Here is a 16,648-nt window from a genome sequence, read left to right as displayed (position 1 = left end):
GCGGGGCCCGGGCAGCCCGGCGCCCCCCTCACCCGGGACTCGGAGGGACGCCGCGCCGTGTCTCATCGGCGGCTCCAGGCGGGACTCGGGGCCCCTCCGCGGAAGAAGGCTCGGCAGGACTGGGGCGGTGGGGCGAGCAGCCCCTCCAGCGGCCCAGACGCATCCCCTGACTTGCTCTTCACGGAGGACTCGGAAGGGAACAGAGTTATTAGACACCTGCTCTGCACCCAGGAACAGGCTGGACAGGATGGTCTGGTATTCTTTAACGAGCAGGGGAAGCCCTCCGATGTCTGTGCCTTGCACGGCTGTCTTCCAGGAGGATGCAAGGAGTACGCCAGCTTGCACCTGGTGGTGTAGCAAGCAGAAGGAGCTGGGAGTTGTGTGCAAATAAAGAGAGTATTTTTATCCAGGCCTGTTGTAATCCTTTCTTGCAATATCCCCTACACAGGCTGCATCCTTCCGCAGCTACTCGGCTTTTCAGGGAGCGACCATGCGCGTTCCTGGCAAGGCCCGCGTACAGTGACTGGCTCTCTAATGCGGGTGGGAGAGATCCTCAGCACTTCTTATCGACTTCACCCACTGCCAGTGCCCTGGTACTGGTTGCATTCGGCAATGCGGCAGCATCCTGGAAGCAGCAGTGAGAGGTTTCACTAGCAAAAGCACAATGATTTCCACAACCCCCAGAGCTTTGCTGCACAAGCTGCCTTCTCGCTCAGCATGTCGCTGTGCGGGTGGTTTCAGACCCCAGCTGCCCTGCGGGGTTCAGGTCCAGCCACCAGCTTTAACACCGTGTGTCTGTTACTCTGGAGCATGCTGCTAGAAGTCACTGGCTGCAGGAATTGGCAAGACTGAGACTTGGTTTTAAACAGTGGTGCTAAGGACAACCCCACTTGCTTTGGGGTTAATGCAGCCAGGGTCTGACGCATGGCGTGGGAAAGCTGACCTGGGGCTGGAGTTTGCAGCTTCCTTTTGTTAGGTGGCTCCGGCTGCCCTCGGAGAGCTCGGTGAACTAGATCATGCGGTACAACCGCTCTCACCCAGGGCGTGGTATTTTGAGTCGCAGGGAAGCATGTTTGCTATAAAAAGACACTGAAGACCAGCTGCCACTAGCTCCTACAGACCTCCCGGCTCCGTGCCTTTATTAGCATTAGCAGGACTCAAAAGGTAGTTCAAACTTACCCAAAGCTGCATTTGCATCCCCACCCCGCAGACAGATGGCATGTGCATGGGGACAGGAACAGCAAGGGTTTGGAGACCTTGCCCTCCCAAGTGGCTGTGGCAGGGGAGGGGGGCTCCAAGGTCTTTAGGGCTGGTTGCCATCCACATCATGGTATGACAGCGCCCACCAACATGGTTACTCGTGCCAGAACAGAAACCTCAATGCAGGGATTGCTGCTCTTCCCGCGCCGCCTGCGGTCTCCCTGGTAAAGGGGGCAGTGGGATGGAAGCTTTCTCGCTGGCCCTACAGGTGGAGGTTTGATAACGGCTGGCGTTTCCTCCCTGGCTGAGCCATCGCTGGGGAGTATCATCACACTTTTGCACAAACCACCCGGATGAGAGGCCTACGTGTTCTGCTAACGGCCACTGCTGGCACTTGACTTCTATGCCGCTGGAGAGACCAGTTCGCTCCAGTAGCCCTTGCCCTGCCTAGGCAGACGTCACTCCTACCGCTCAGGCCCCGGTAGGTCCTGAGATACCATGCCACTGGGCTGTTAGCCGGACTCTCGCTGCAGCCAAAAGTGTCTGGTCCAAGGTCAGCGAGGCTCCGTGAGAACTCTGGACCGGGGTCTCGGTAGAGCCTTTGGCTCCAGGTGCGTCAAGGAGACCAGGCAGAGGAAGTGGAGCTCCTTGCCTCTGCTTTTAATGCAGTGCTGCTGCGAAGTATTTTTGGTCACTTTAAATGGTAGGGCCTTCTGCTAAAATATTCTTGGCCCTCCAGGCAATACTAAGGGTGGATCTAGATGTGGGATCATTCCTGACACCTTTGTTCTGGAGGAAGACGGAGCTATACAGGAAGCTACTCCACTTTCAATTCAGCTCCCCTAAACCTTAGCCCAGGTATCTTGCATACTTAGATTGCACTTTAGGCAATGGAGCACCGGCTGAAAGGCCAGGAGAGGAAGGCACACAACGGGGGATGCCAAAACCCAGCCCCAGGCAGGGGCTTACCCTGCTGATAGGCATGAGCCATGCTCTGTGGGGATAGCATGGGCTGAAGGATAAAGCCCTGGATTGGGACCGATAATCTGGGGTGTATTCCCAGTTCAGCTGCTGGCCTGTTAGGCAACTCTCAGCAGGTTGCTTCATCTCTCTGTCTCAGCTTCCTCACTTCTACAACGGGAATTCGTTCATAGATTGCAAGGTTGGAAGGGTCCTTGGAAGAGCATTGGGCCCAGCCCCCTGAATTATCATTGGGATAACAATACTGAGCAGCTTGTGGAGGCCTCCAAGACATGCACGCGAAGAGCACTCCAGGAACCAGGCGCAGCATTGCCCCTCAGCCGTTGTCTGAGCTGAGCCAGTCACTTCTGCAGCAGTCGGAAAAGGATGCGTCCTACTGGGAACCGGCTGATTTGGGCTAAGCCTTTCCGTGACCGTGTCGAACCTGCTGTAAGCGCCGGCAGAAGGGACCCCCCCCAGCTCTCAAGGTGAGGACATTAAGGACACCTGCGAGGCTCATTGGAGGACCAAGCATAGGGCTCTGTTTATACAAAGGAAACATTGCACACCCTGAATACAGCCGTGAGGAACAGTTGCAGACAGCCATTTTTACCCAAAATAAATGTCTCAACCAGTGAGAATCACCGCTTCCTTTGAACAGCCTCCTTCCCTTTCCCCTCCCTCGAGTTCCTTGCGGTGTTAATTGCCTCGCTCTGGTGGGCTCCGGCCATTTTATTCAAACTATATCCTTGCTGAAATTTGTGTTAATAAAATACATTTCATCTGACTAGAAAGATCACATTCATGAAACACGGAAGCCGACTTGGGACGGGCTGTGGGCCTGCTATCATGGATTTCTGGGGACAACTTGAACTTTAAAACATTACAAAAATACTTTAATCGCCCTCTGGCCTGCTGACACCAACCTCACATTTTTTTAATCTTATTAAAGAGTCCAAAAATTCACATCAACTCTTCCTGTCCCATTTGGGACTGGAAAATAATTGGAAGAAGCCTTAGGGAAAGGTATCGTTTTCTGGGGAGAGTGACACAAGCTCCTAACCACCTCAGTCCAAAGCAAAACTTCCTAAAGAGCTGAGGATGAGGAAGGAAGCAGCAATTTACTCTCACTGACAGCCTTGCTCCAGGCTCTCTGGGAAAGTATTAGGAGCTTAATGTCCATTTATATCTGAAATGGGTAACTAGTTACCCCACGACAAGGGTGTCATGAGTTTAGTTAACTTGAATAATTAATTTGAATCAAAACTCACAGAGGAAGATATACACAGGAGGGAAAACTTCACCTAGCCACACACACATCACTCGTTAGAAGAACCTCACCAGTAAAATGCTTCGGTTCAAAATAGGGTGGAAAAGAATTTCCATTTTCTTAAAAAGTTTTTATATATTAAGATACGTGGAAACACTGCAAATCCAAAGTTTCTTTCTCAAATAAGTGTCCAGTGCAGAAATAATTCTTAATTAAAGAGGCAAAAAAGTTTGATCCTTAGGAAGGCAGCTACTGTGGAGAGAAATCTCAGGAGCATGATATATGTTGCTTACGGAGTTAAATTAGAGCGTGATGTCACTTTTCTTTCATGGCTATATCTTCATCCTTTAAAGCAAACTTTCTCCTCAATGCTTCTGAAATGAGAATAGCTGGATCTTCCTCCTTCAGTAAAGTTCGGTTCCTAAAGGCAAGATACAGAGTTAACGTGAACAGCGCTTCTCCAAAGCATTACTTCCCCAAAACTATGGCTAACAGTTCCTGTTATGCTTCAGTTATGAAACTTTAGCCTGAAAAATACTGTTCACTTAAAAACCTGTTCTGATTTCAGTGTTCTCCTGCAGCCACGGCTGTCAGTGAGTCTCTAAGCTGGGTCAAGCGCCAAAACCTGAAAAGGCAACATGAGGACTGTTTGGTTAAGCCTGAGGTTTTCAAAACTCCCTGGGATGTTTAGAAACACAGCTCCTCTTAATGGCACGGGACTTTTTTGTGTATTATTCTACTATTGAAAAATCTCAGCACAAAGTGCCCGCTGCTTTCCAGGAAGGTGGTAGCAGCAAGTAAAAACAACATGCCAAATCCGAGCTCTCTGAAGCCTTCCTTAGGGCTTCCAACGGATTTACTACTTTGAAAAACATCCCAGTCTATATTTACAGGTTTTCTTGCAACTAATTTGATTGTGGGAAATGAGTTGTGCTGGGTCAGGTCAGTTTTATTTCCTCTTTACTCACACCACTCAGTAGCAGGCTTACACTATCTTCACCGTCCTGCCTCTTGCTGCATGCCAATGAGCAGTTTACTTGCAAGTAAGTCAATCACACATACATCCTGTGCATTTGCTTCACAGGACGGCAAGAAGTATGGATTATAGCAAGCTACCAACAATACCTGAGAGGAAGAGTTTGCTTGGATCTCATGTAAGCACTGATCCGAGAGTAAAAACTCCCTGTAGGCTGGAATGCCATCAGTTTAATTGTTTAAAGGCCTCTAAAAGCACTGATGAAAGCACAAAAAAGGGGTTTCTGTCTGTTTTAAACACCTTCAGCTACCTCACTGCATTAACACTTTTTACTAGAACATAAAAGGTTAGAAGGTCAGGACTGCAAGCCACAATTAATACAGTGTACACATTCAGCTGTTGGGATTATATAGCTGGTTTTGTAGACTGAAACCCTCCACTGATTTCCCCCAAAGCGGGACTGTTCCCTCCAACACCAATGCAGACACAGGAATCACAACACGGCCTCCAAAGAAACTGCTGAAGCCATTACCTCCACCAAGGCAAGCCTAAGAGAAGTCAAAGTGGTCCAGGGTGCCAATGCACTCCTCCCTCCAGGGAGGTAAGGAAGGGAAACCACTAGTAGGAACAGAGGCAGCAGCTGGCCAGTAGCACAGTGAGACAGGAGGGACAGAGATGGAAGCGGGGCTGATCAGAAGGTAAAAGCTGCTCCAAGATCAGTAAAAACTCATCCACCTGGGTGGCTATCAGAGAGGAGAGGACAAGCCTCCCAGCAGCAAGGCACAACCAGCAGCTATTGCAGAAAATTGACACCAGAAACTAGCAGCAGAGCCTGTGCCTCGAGCTGATATAGAAGAGCCCGGGGGGCAGATGGCAGCATCTCGATTCCTTCGAGATTCCCATTAAACTACCCCAAGGACCAGGCAGGTAAATCACAGGCAGTCAATGAGTGCAGTGATGCCTGAACTAATCAATCCCATTATAAACAGGGCTTGGAAGGATGTACTCACATTCAAAGCAGATCCGCACGCTACATGCTTTTAACCACACACTGAATGAAAGGATCAGCAGGCACACTACACAGACAATTCCCTTCCAAAGGGCATCACAGACATTAAGAGGGCTCTATTTTGACACGTGTCGACACATGCACTTCTGCAAGCATGTCTCATACTCATTTCTGCAGCTTCCAGGGCTGTGTTTTAACACCGATTCCTAAATAGAGAAGCATCTATTTAATCATCTTTGTTAAGTGTAAACCACACTTCCACCCACACAAGTTACATGGGCACACACCCTGCTTTTTATAAGCCTTCCCAGCAGGTTGTAGGCTGACCAGTACAACCTCAGGCTGGCTCTAAACTGGAAGCATCTGACAAGTGTATTATACTGGCAAAGCACTCTCCTAATATACAGCTCTGCTGGTACAAAGCCACCTTTCACAGGCAGAGTAAAAGCTATTTTGCTGGGAGAGCTGCATCTACCCTGGGGGCTGTTTCTGGTACAGGGATAAAACCCTCCCCAACCAAAACACTGTGCTAGTGGCCAGGAAGCTTCTGCCAGCAACATCACCATGGCCCAAGGCTGAAGCAGGAGATAATTATCGAAACACTGAACTGTGTCAAACAATAGACTGAATAATGACATTGCCTGAGTTATTCCTGATGATTCACAGGCCTGCAATTCAGGTACAGCAACCGTATGCCAAAGGGCACCTCTTGTACGTCAGAGGCAAGGCAGTGGGCCGAGACAGAGGGACAAATGAAAGAAATGCAGCTGAGCTCAAACAGCAAACGAGCTCAAGGCTATGGGTCGGCATACATGTGGGGAGAAGTGTCACAGGAAGCGTGGTGCTGCAGCCTTCCCACGGATCCATGCTGTTGGCCCCAAAGGTCGCAGGGCAATTTGTTATTGCTAGCACAGTTTATTGCCCAATACCAGGGCAACCCAAAACACCCACTTACCAGGGAAAAAGCCAAACTGTGGATACATCTGCTAAATCGGGATTCAGCTTCCATCACTCCCCAGCCATCAGGGCTCCATACGGATGGAGACTCAAGAGTTAGGGGGGCAGAAAGAATGGGGATCTTCCCCCTCTGCCCACCAGGTCCCAGGGGGCCAGAACACGTCAGATAACCTCAAACCCCGAGAAGCCCGTGCTAACACTTGCTGCTGACTCTTCCCATGATCTTGTTCCTTGAAGGGGACATTGCTCCCCACTGTAGTCAGCCCCTTCTCCTTGGGGAAAGACACAGGCCACTAAATGCAGTCCCCCAAACTGTACTGTACTGGTGCTGATTCCCTTGCTGTCGCAGAAGGGTGGCCGCCCACACTGAGGTGGATGGAAAGGTTTAATAAGTAGATTCACCCTGGTGAAACACCCTCTCTGCGTCTCCTCACTCTGCTCTGCTGGCTGAAGAACGAGACCGAATATTTGTGTGTTCAGCTAAAGTTCTCCCTACCCACTTTGGCTGAAGAAGCAGCTTGTCCAAATACCCTCCGTTACAAGACAATTCACTCCCAGCCACAGCAGGCTTTTAGCAGGAGCTCAGCTGGGGCTGAAGGCGGCCCTGAAGCAGCTGTGCTCCACATCAGCCCCAGGCAGGGGGGGACACAGGCCTCTCCTGCTAACCCAGCTGCATGGCCAAAGAGCTGCTGAGCCTGGTCAGCTTAAGGTCAAAGGCACCAGCTCTGGTTGTCGAAGTCCACAGATTCAGTCCAGCAGAGCCCGGTGGACTGGGTGAAATGCCTGTTCATATAATGTCTGCTTCCCCTGCCTGCCTTCTCCTCAGCACCTCCTACCATGTACAATGAGACCCCGTAAGTCAGCCTCTGAAAAACAGCAGGATCCTGAGGTCCTAACATGTTTGGCTGTTCCCTCTCTCACAGGAAGGGTCTATCCTCCATAGAAAACCAACGATGTGCCAGTCTGCTTTTGCACTTTTAACAAGATCTGCATTGCAGCATGCCTCCTGCAAATGGAGGAAAGCGTAACCAAGGCTTGTGTGCCATTTGAGGGTTAACATTTTACAGGCTGTGAAGCAGAAAACCAGACTCCTATCTTCAAGAGCAGAGGATTCCTGTTTGTCTAAGTTTAACACGAATGACCCAAATGTGACCTCGCAGCCTGTTAACTAACAGTGAACCAAGTCTGAGGCAGCCCAGCTAAATCCAGCAAAGTTACAGATGTGCCTTTGGAAAAATGACATCTCCGAACATTCAAAATGGCTTTGGGATGCCAAGAACTGCTGTGTTGGGCAGAAAGACAGAAACCTGAGGCAGCAGTTCAAGGAGGACACGCGGCTTGTATTTATGAGGAGTTCATTTAAGCTCTGTGAATTCTACTCCAAAAAGAGCAAGCACAAGAATGATAATGAAGGAGAGACTTCCAACTCGGAGTGATGTTTCATTCTTTGGATGGCTTAAGGAAGAGGATAGTTTTGCTGAGCTGCTGAGAGCACATACTAGGTCATTTCATTTTTGGAGAACAAAAGGAAGACAACAAAAAGTTTTTCTAATCATGTAAGACCTAAAACGGACATTGACTGTAATTACAATTCATTCGGACCCTGGGCAGGGCTCCCAACAGTATAACAACTGTCTGCCGGGTTTTAGGGCAGCAGCTGGGGAAGACGCGAGCTTTACTGATGCAATTCCACATTTCCCCACATCAAATAGAAACTGCACAAGAGGCGGCTGAGATATTACAGAACCGATGTTATCAGGTGGACTCCTGTCTCTTAGTAATGCAGAGGCATGTCATCATTCCAGTTTACAAGTCAAAAAAGGAATTATACATCAACAGAGGCATGCGCTCTCCTCAGACAGACGCTACCTCAACCACATCCTTCCAGCTCAGAGGGGAAGAGGGGCGCAGATACATGGCAATGCAAAGGCAGCGTCTCAGACACTCACAGCTTTGAATGGCTTTTCTCTAATTTTGTTAAGTAGTGTGTGCACTCCGTGAATTAAAAAAAAAGAAAAAAAAAAAAAGATAATTTCGAAGGTGGATGAATTGTAGTGGTTTGCCAAATGTGGTGCCAGTACAGTTAGCTATGGGTTCCCTCTTCCATTGTCTTCTACTCTAAAATTCAAAGGCACAAGCTGAGTTGAAAAGCTGTCATTCTGGAGGCAAATAAAACAGCACAGAAACAGACTGTCGGCAGTTTTCTGCATAATAACTATTCCTCTTTGTAAATCATGGTTACCAACCATAAGGACAAGCAGACGCATGTAATGTGCAATGATCCTGCCCTGCTCTGACACAAAAGATGACAAAGAGAAATTATGATAAAAAATGTTCAAAGAAGACTTACAACTCTTTGTTCTGCTTCATGCGATGGATGTCTTTGAGAATGCCCATCATGTCTGCAAAACTGCTGGCCTTCGACAGAGAGATGGAATCCTCCTCGTCGGGATCCTTTGGCTCCGGCTTGCAATACTCAAGAGAGGTTGCAGAACAAAGCATGGACACGGAGGGGAACTCGGGAGTGTCTAGTTCTGCCACCTCCTCTGTGATGTCACTAATGACAAAGGAAGTTGTAGATTGGAAAGAGGATCCAAAACAAGGTAAGGGAGAAGAGACATTTGAACTTTCTGGAGATAATAGATCCGGCGTTAATGAAGCAGACGCTGCAAAATAAAAACCCATAGAGAAAGGTCAACTCGAGCCAAAACACCATTTTTCCCTTAGCAGCAGAATAAAAATCAAGCCCCAAACTCAGCCAGCCCAGGTTATGCAAAACAGACAGGCCTGAGGACTCTCTTTAACACTTCACATCACCATACTCAGTCCAGGACCTTCTCCTCAGCACCACTGCTTCCTACACCACCAGCCTTCTACCTGTCCCAAAACCTAGGAACAGACAAGGCCATCACCACAGCACCTGCCCCCCACAGACTTGATGTGGACCTCTGGGAACCAGGTAAGTATTCTTTCCCTTCTTCTTGGGTATGCAGTAGTATTATTCCCATTTTGCAGAAGCAAAACTGAGGCATGGAGATTAAGTTACTTGCTTCAGGTCTCAAAGGGAGCCTGCAACAAAGCTTGGACCAGAGCCTAAGTCCCAGTACAGTGACCTAACCAGGAGACCATCCTTTCTCTTCCAAGACAGGGCTGGACTCCTGGCCTAGAGCTCCATCCTCTCCCAAACTGTTCCTTCCAGTCCTCCTCTTGAGAACTCCTTAGTTTGTACAAATGACATGGTATGAACACAGGGCCATGCTCTGACCTTGTTCAGGTCAGTCTCTTTGCCCAATTTCGCTCATCTTGGCTACCAGGCAGAAAGGCAGGCTTCACTCATTCCTGTCTGCAAAGTGCTTTACAACAGCTAAACAAACCCAAGTGTTGTGACGCAGGAGAGGCAGGAAGCTAGGGAGTGAGCCAGAGTAGGATTAGACTACTTCTTCCAGAAGGGCTTTTTCTGCATCAGAAGGGAGCCAACAGTACCTGGCCAAATAAAGGTACTTAAAAGCAGAGAAGACATGGGATAGCTGTCAAATACCAGTAATCAGACTCTCTCAAAAGTAGATAAAGTGGAGCTCACAGTAACGACCCCTTGCCATCAGTCCCTCCAGCCTCCAAAACAGAAGAGATAGCTACAGTTATCTCCTGGACCAACCAGTTCCTTAGCTCCAGCTACACTCTGTATTATCATTCCCAAGCACTGACAGCACAATATGCTGCAAGCTTGAAAGAAAAGCCCATAGAGAACAGCTGACGCAGCCAGGCCCATTGCTGGGTGAGAGGAAGGAACAGCTGGCACATTTTCTCCTATACAGATTTGAGTCATTTCTGGCTATTCCTTTCCCTGAATTAAGGTGGAGTTTTCTAGCACACGGACTGAACTACTGGGATGAGTGATCACTGACTTCTTGCTCTGAAGCAAAGGCACATATAAAGTTCACGGGAAGAATTCATGGCATTTCTTCCTGTTCTTTGCTTATTTCTAATGCACCTGCTCTTATCTGATCCTACACAGGGAAGAAAGGACTGGTCTGGGCTACCTCACTTCACACTTGCTGAGTTGGCTCTCTTGGCTTGGAGAGATTTTCCGTTCTTTGAGACTTCATGGCTTCTACCAAAGCAGGACACCAACATCCTTCCTTTCCCTGCCTGACCTTACTACTGCCCCATTTGTCTACATGTTTGTATTCCCCTGCTGTAAAAGGGACTGACATTTTGCTATTTATTTCCAGCTTCGTGGTCTAATACTTGCCACAGTCAGAAACTGACAGCTCTACCACCTTTTAACTGTTCCCCACACACTGAGGCACCAAGACGATTGTGGGCCTTGCACAGTTGTGTCACTCAGAACAGCCCGCAGAAAGAACAAGCATCATGGCAGGCTTGGGGGCCACCCAAAACCAGCCTGCATATTTCCATAGAGTGCAGGCCACGAAAGGGTGGAGCTTAAACTTGCTGTGAAAGGGTAAGGAATTTGATAGAAGTAAACAGACTCCAGCCAGCCTCTTTTCCAAGGGCCTCTTTAGCTAGAGCATAAATCAACCCTCATCTCGGATCAGGAAAACAGAAATGCCGGCATCACACTCCCACGGAAACAGTAACCCTTTCATACAGTCACAGGGTTGCATGGGCCCCGAGGGCCAGCTAGTCCAACCCTCTGCAGTGCAACAGTCCTAACACATCCCAGCCTCAGAGGAAGGAAATTCCACAGCTTCCCCTTGGGCAGCTTGTTCCACTGCTCTCACAGTGAGGAAGGCTTTCCTGAGGTTTAAAGTAACCTAAAACAATGTACTGAGAGGCCCAGGACCATCTGATAAGACCAGGCATCCTACACTTCTTTGCAACGGAAGACTCAATCCCCTTCCTCTTTCTCATATACAGTAGCAGCTCTCACAGTTATATTTGGTTCCTTTTCAAACTAGACAGGATTTATCCATTTAAGCAAAGGCAAGCACCTAAATGAAGTTCAGGACCTTCTAACCAGCAACAGAAGAGGTCACCCCCAGACAACAAACAACAGGGAGAAATGTGGAGTCACTGGTGCTAATTGCATCTCTGATCCTCTATGCCATTCTTGTTCCTCACTCTAGATGTTTTAAAGTCACATGTGTGTTTCAACACTCTTAGCATTTAGGAAGCAGAACAAATGTCGCTTCCATGCTAGCCAAAACTCCTACAATGGTCAACTCAGTTGTAGCAAGCACAGCGAGATGTGCAAGATGTTCTGCTATGTATATTGGGGCTCTTTCACAGCACATGTATTTGTCACAAATCCCATACTAGAGACATAAAGAGAAAATACTGACAATGTTTAATACAGTATGTGATCAGTACCAGCAGCTTTATGCTGGGATCATCACTGCTCAGGTCTTCTCACTAGCAAAGAAGGGCCATTACACTCCTACCTGAATCACCAGCTACAATTTTAGCTATTTGGCTCCGCAGGTGACTCAGCTCCTCCTGAAGCTCCGTAGTCCGACTCAGGGCAGGTAAACCAGGTTTCTTCAAGGCAAGCAGCTTCTCCTCTTGCTTCCTCAAGTTGGGGACCGAGGCATTTCGCTGGATAACCATGAAGGGGCTGGGCTTCCACTTGTGTTTTAGTGGCCGAGTGTCACTCCTAAGTGGTACAACACAAAACCTCTCCATCATTCACATGGAGCAGGCCTGTTGTGAGCACAAAACTTCGCATTTCTGTTGCCTACCAAGGGATCTCCAAGCACTTTACGGACAACAAATTAAGCCCCACACCACCTTTGGGAGAACAGTGTTACGTCCACTTGACAGACTGGAAAAAAAAGCAGCACTGGAAGTCTGGGACAGAGGCAAAAATGAAACCAAACCTCCCAATTCCCAATCTTGAACTTTAACCAGGAGAACAGCAGAATATTCCTGTCCTGCTGGTGACTTAGGTTTCTATGTGATGAAGTACAATTTGGAGGCAGTGAGTGAGGTGTCACCCAGCCCCACAGCTTGTGGGATCATCTGACTGCAAAACTCATCGCATTTTTCACAGATGACATTTAATGTTAAATGACTAGAACTTCAAGTACTTAAATGGAAAGAAGACAGCTCCCTGGAACCACAGGTCTGAATCCCAGAAGGAATGACTCAACCCCTCATCTCTGAGACAGATGCATGGGGTCTCATGCAATTTATTTTATGGAAGTCTTTCAGTTAAGACATTGGAATTTAGGGCTGTATCTACTCTTCGGGGATATTAACTCTCTCCCTGGTAGTTTCTATAAGGAAGCGTCACCATGATCTTGGTCAAAATATCTCTACCCTTCTCACTCTTAAAGCAAAAACAACCAACCAACCTTCAATAGGTGTCCCATTAGAACTCAAAATGACTTGAAATTGGGCCTGGGGTCAACATGGGAAAAAAGTACCTGACTCTAGCATATGTTTCTTCATCATCTGCTGCTATCCACGCAATGTCTGCCAGAGTAGGGACCGGAGGTATGTCATTTAAGTACAGATCAGAGACATTTGGCAGAACCTAGGAAGAACATTGCAACACCAAAGTAATTTGTGACTTTGTTCCATTTAACATGTGTGCTACAAGTTCAACATATTGACACATGCAGGCCTTTTTTGCATCAGTACTGTAGCTAGGTCTCAGCTGGAGGAAGTTAGTGAAAATTCATTTGCATAAATGCAAACTCTGTTGCAGTATGGTTTATAGATCTGTTATCTTTGCTTTTTTGGAATATGTCCCAGAAAACTAGAATATCAACCTGCAAAAAGTAGATGCTGCAGTACTTAAATTGTTGCTGGAAAAAGACAAACATGTGCAAGTGCCAAATGAGCTCAGCAGGACAGCCCAACTTGTTCTCAAATGTACACCAAGGCAAACAATCCCCATTAGCATGACTTTACAGATTAGGAAAGTAAGGCATGGAGGTTAAGTAATTTCCCAAGGACACTCAGTGAGCTAATGGCTCAGCCAGGAGGTTAGACTCTCAGCCTCCTGGAAGCAGAAACCACCATCCTTCATAAGTGCAGCCATTCTCTTAGGGAACATGTATGATTTGCAGGTTGCTGTTGATCATTTTAAGATATGCACTTTACAAAAGCCAAGAGGGAAACTAGTCAAAACTCAAACTAAAATGTGTTCCCAAGCATAACCCTGTGGGCTAGATGTCATAGGCGGGGGGGGAAACAGTGTAGGAAAAGCACTTCCGGGGCTAGACCAGTGCCTATATCCAGGATCTGGATCTCACATGCTTACCTCAAAGGATGCCCTGGGACATGGTTTTAAGGGCAGGTTTGTCCCAATCCTCCTGACTACGCTGCGTGATGAGCCGCAAGGTTTGTTCTGCCAAATTGGGATAGTCTAAGAGTTGAGACAACAGTTTACAAAATCAGATAGTACCTGCAACACACCCAACTTTTGAAGGGACTGTCATCACAGAAAATTAAATCAGAACTATGGCACCTTTATCACCTTTTGTTCTTTTTGATGCATCTCATCACGAGTCCCATCAAATGCCACAGGTTTGCTTTCAAATGAGGGTCCTTCCTGGAAATCTGCATTTGAACTTCAGATGTGGGAGGGAACAAGATTGCTCATGTGTAAAGCTAAACACGTGGGTACTTATTTTCCAGGTTTTGGGGGTTAATGGCATTAGTTAATGTATGTGGGCTCAGAGATGAAAGTGTATGGAAAGGACAGTAGCAGTGCTGTATATTGGATAAAGAAGAAGGAATAAATGAGACCACCACCCCAAGCCAAAATAACTGTACATGGGCACCTGGTCATTCAGGCTGGGAGAATCACCCAGCCAGATTTGAAGCTGGCTACATCACTCCTTGATGTTCTGTGGTCTGCAGAAACCAGTGTTCCTTCCCCAACCATGCCCGATAGGGGACACATGGGGAGATCTTCATCTTCAAATCGTAGTCCCATTTAAAAGGGTATTGTCAGTTTTTAAAGCAAGTTCCCTTGATTGTATTGCTATCACCTCCTTAATAAAGCTGAATGTTTTCAATACTATTTGCAATTGCTATTTACTCTTTCTAGTTTTCATCTGGGGCAATGAAAACAGAGTTGGGGAAAAATATCTTAACAGTTAAGTGCCTCCCCCTGACTTTGATAAGGAGCTTGGGATTTGTGCCTCTGTCCATTGTCAGTTTTGTATCCATTTCTAACTGTTTTCTAGTCAAGTGACAGTTCTCAGGATCCAGCGCAAGGCTTTGGGCAGTGTTCACTTCAGGCAAACTAACAATCTGGATCTGTTCTGTCCAAGCAAAGATTCCTATTCATAACTGACACAAAATTGTACCTGATCTAACAAAGCCCGTAAGTGACCTCAGCTACCCCAATTAGGTAACAAATAATTTATACATACACAAAATAAAATGAATCACTGGGCTCCGAGACATGAAAACCTAAGCATCATTTGACTAATGGCTAGCAAGCTCCATAAGCTGCTTAATACCCTTGTATTTCAAACAGAGCTGCTATAATTTATACGCAGTAAATCCCAATGCATACTACATTCATGCAGCAATAATACCCATCTCTGTAGCTCTTAGACCAGACAATTGGAGCTTGTAGTACCAGGACAGATGGGCAGCCATTTCTCTGACAATAACTTGTATAGTTTCAGAATTCCCTCACTGTACACAATAAATATTTTTGAAAAGAAACACTGGACTTACTGAATCTGTTGCCATCTCAGATTGTATAGAAGGTTCCCAAACTGGATGTATGAGTAAATCAGAAACAGAAATTGTAGCTCCAAGAAACATGAGGTGGTTTCATATTATTTCCTCTCAGAGAACAAAGACTCTCTCACTGAAAGACACAAGGAGACTTGGATAAGGGCAAGTCCCACATTTTATATTCATCCAGACAAGCAGTTCCCAAACTCTGACAGATCGCGCACGACCTATTTAAAAATATACAACCTTAAGTATCGCTGGCAAATTTTTATCGTATAAAGTCATTATAATAGATCTGCTATAATTATAATAAACCTGTTCAGGAGACATTACTTTACAGTCAGGGCTGCCAGGCTCTGGAACGGGCTCCCAAGGGAGGTGGTGCTCGCTCCTACCTTGGGGGTCAAGAGGAGGCTGGACAGATATTTGGCTGCGGTGACATGACCGGGGCAGAGGGTTGGATCTGATGGTCTGCTTAGGTCCCTTCCGACCCTAAGCACTACGATACTATGTTAACACGTACTGCTAACAGATCACCTGTGCACCGCCGGTGGTATGCGGACTATAGACTGGGAACCGCCGGCCGGATGACAGCTGGCCTGCCACGGCTCCTGCACGCACTCAGAAGCGACCGCCAGACAATACCAAAAGGAGCAGTGAACTCCCCCCCAGGACAGGGCTGCCCAGGTTCCCTGGCCCCTCTAGCCACATCAGAAGCCCTGTCACCGGACACACGGCTTCCACGATGCTCCAGCCCTGCGTCTGCTGCTCGCACGCTTGAGTGACTGGCCCTCACGTGCCCAGCGGGCATCAATAAGCAGCAGCCAGAAAACAAGGAAACAACAGGCAGAGAGAGCGGGAGGGAGGGTTTTATTGCACAACCCCCCTTTCTTCAGGGGCCGGACGAGAAGCGGGGCATGATTAGAACGATCCACTTCCCCTCCTGGTGCTGGCAGGTCAGGATAGATCACAACACAGTTACATTTATAATTAAATATCGTTATATTATTGCGGTCACTCGCAAGCCCCGCGTTCATCGTCATCCAGGTGCACTTGGCTGCCGGAGGAAGCGCGAGTACCGCAGGCCCCTCCGGCCGGGGACGCCGGGCCAGGCCCCGCTGAGGGCCGGGGGGCTGTGCCAGGAGCTGCGCCCGACCCCACGGGCTGGGCCTGGGGCCGGGGCCGCCCCCGGGTCTTGCCTCACCTGGAGGCCGGAGCACGGCCGCCGCGTCCTCCCGTCGCCGCTTCCGGGCGGCCATGGGAACGCGACCCGGAAGCAGAACGCGCTGTCACAGTTCGCTTCCGGAAGACCGGCTCCATCGCTGCGCCTGCGGAGCCGCTTCCTTCCGGGTGGTGGCGTCACCCCGCAGAAGCGGCACGTGCTGCAGCTCGGCTCTGCCCCGCCGGACCGGAGCCGGGACACGAGGGCGTCGGGCTTCGTACGCACAGAGGACCCCCGGGACGGTCTTCGAGGACGGCCTCCCCGGGCGCCGAGCCTGCGGTGCCCGAAGACATGGGAAATGCCCCACGCTCGGGCGGATCGCGCCCCGCACGTTTAAAACGATACCGCCTCAAGCACCGGCCAGTTTTTCCGTTCAGCCTTAAGCGC

The 16,648-nt window shown here is 48.4% G+C and overlaps 1 protein-coding gene across 2 annotated transcripts; it reads right to left on the bottom strand.

Moving 5' to 3' along the window:
- Positions 1-2,674: 2,674 nt before the first annotated feature.
- MTFR1L (mitochondrial fission regulator 1 like) lies at positions 2,675-16,327 on the bottom strand. Of its 2 annotated transcripts, XR_002103244.1 has the most exons (8): positions 16,244-16,327; positions 15,037-15,172; positions 13,604-13,708; positions 12,762-12,871; positions 11,778-11,989; positions 8,723-9,038; positions 5,417-5,621; positions 3,762-3,851 (listed from the first exon to the last, which is right to left on the bottom strand). XR_002103244.1 is itself a non-coding variant. In XM_019547643.1 (7 exons), exons 2-7 carry the CDS (start codon positions 15,124-15,126, stop codon positions 3,746-3,748), a joined length of 939 nt encoding a protein of 312 aa, XP_019403188.1. In that variant the 5' UTR covers positions 15,127-15,172; positions 16,244-16,325; the 3' UTR covers positions 2,675-3,745. The 2 variants fall into 2 exon arrangements, 1 of the variants encoding a protein (XP_019403188.1); XM_019547643.1 differs by lacking the exon at positions 5,417-5,621 and having other exon boundaries at positions 2,675-3,851; positions 16,244-16,325.
- Positions 16,328-16,648: the final 321 nt, after the last annotated feature.

Source organism: Crocodylus porosus, unplaced genomic scaffold, assembly GCF_001723895.1.
Source record: "Crocodylus porosus isolate Cpor-Errol unplaced genomic scaffold, CroPor_comp1, whole genome shotgun sequence".
Classification (NCBI taxonomy): Eukaryota; Metazoa; Chordata; order Crocodylia; family Crocodylidae; genus Crocodylus; species Crocodylus porosus.
Note: the sequence above shows the minus strand (reverse complement) of the source record. Positions and strands in the feature narration are given on the sequence as shown.

Bases quoted from the DNA above. Each gene is read 5' to 3' on its own strand.
- MTFR1L (XM_019547643.1), bottom strand. From the start codon at position 15,126: ATGTTTCTTGGAGCTACAATTTCTGTTTCTGATTTACTCATACATCCA. The intron at 11,990-12,761 runs GTACTTTTTTCC...TGTACCACTTAG, and splicing joins GAAACATATGCTAGAGTCAG to GAGTGACACTCGGCCACTAA. The intron at 9,039-11,777 runs GTAGGAGTGTAA...TTTATTTTGCAG, and splicing joins AATTGTAGCTGGTGATTCAG to CGTCTGCTTCATTAACGCCG.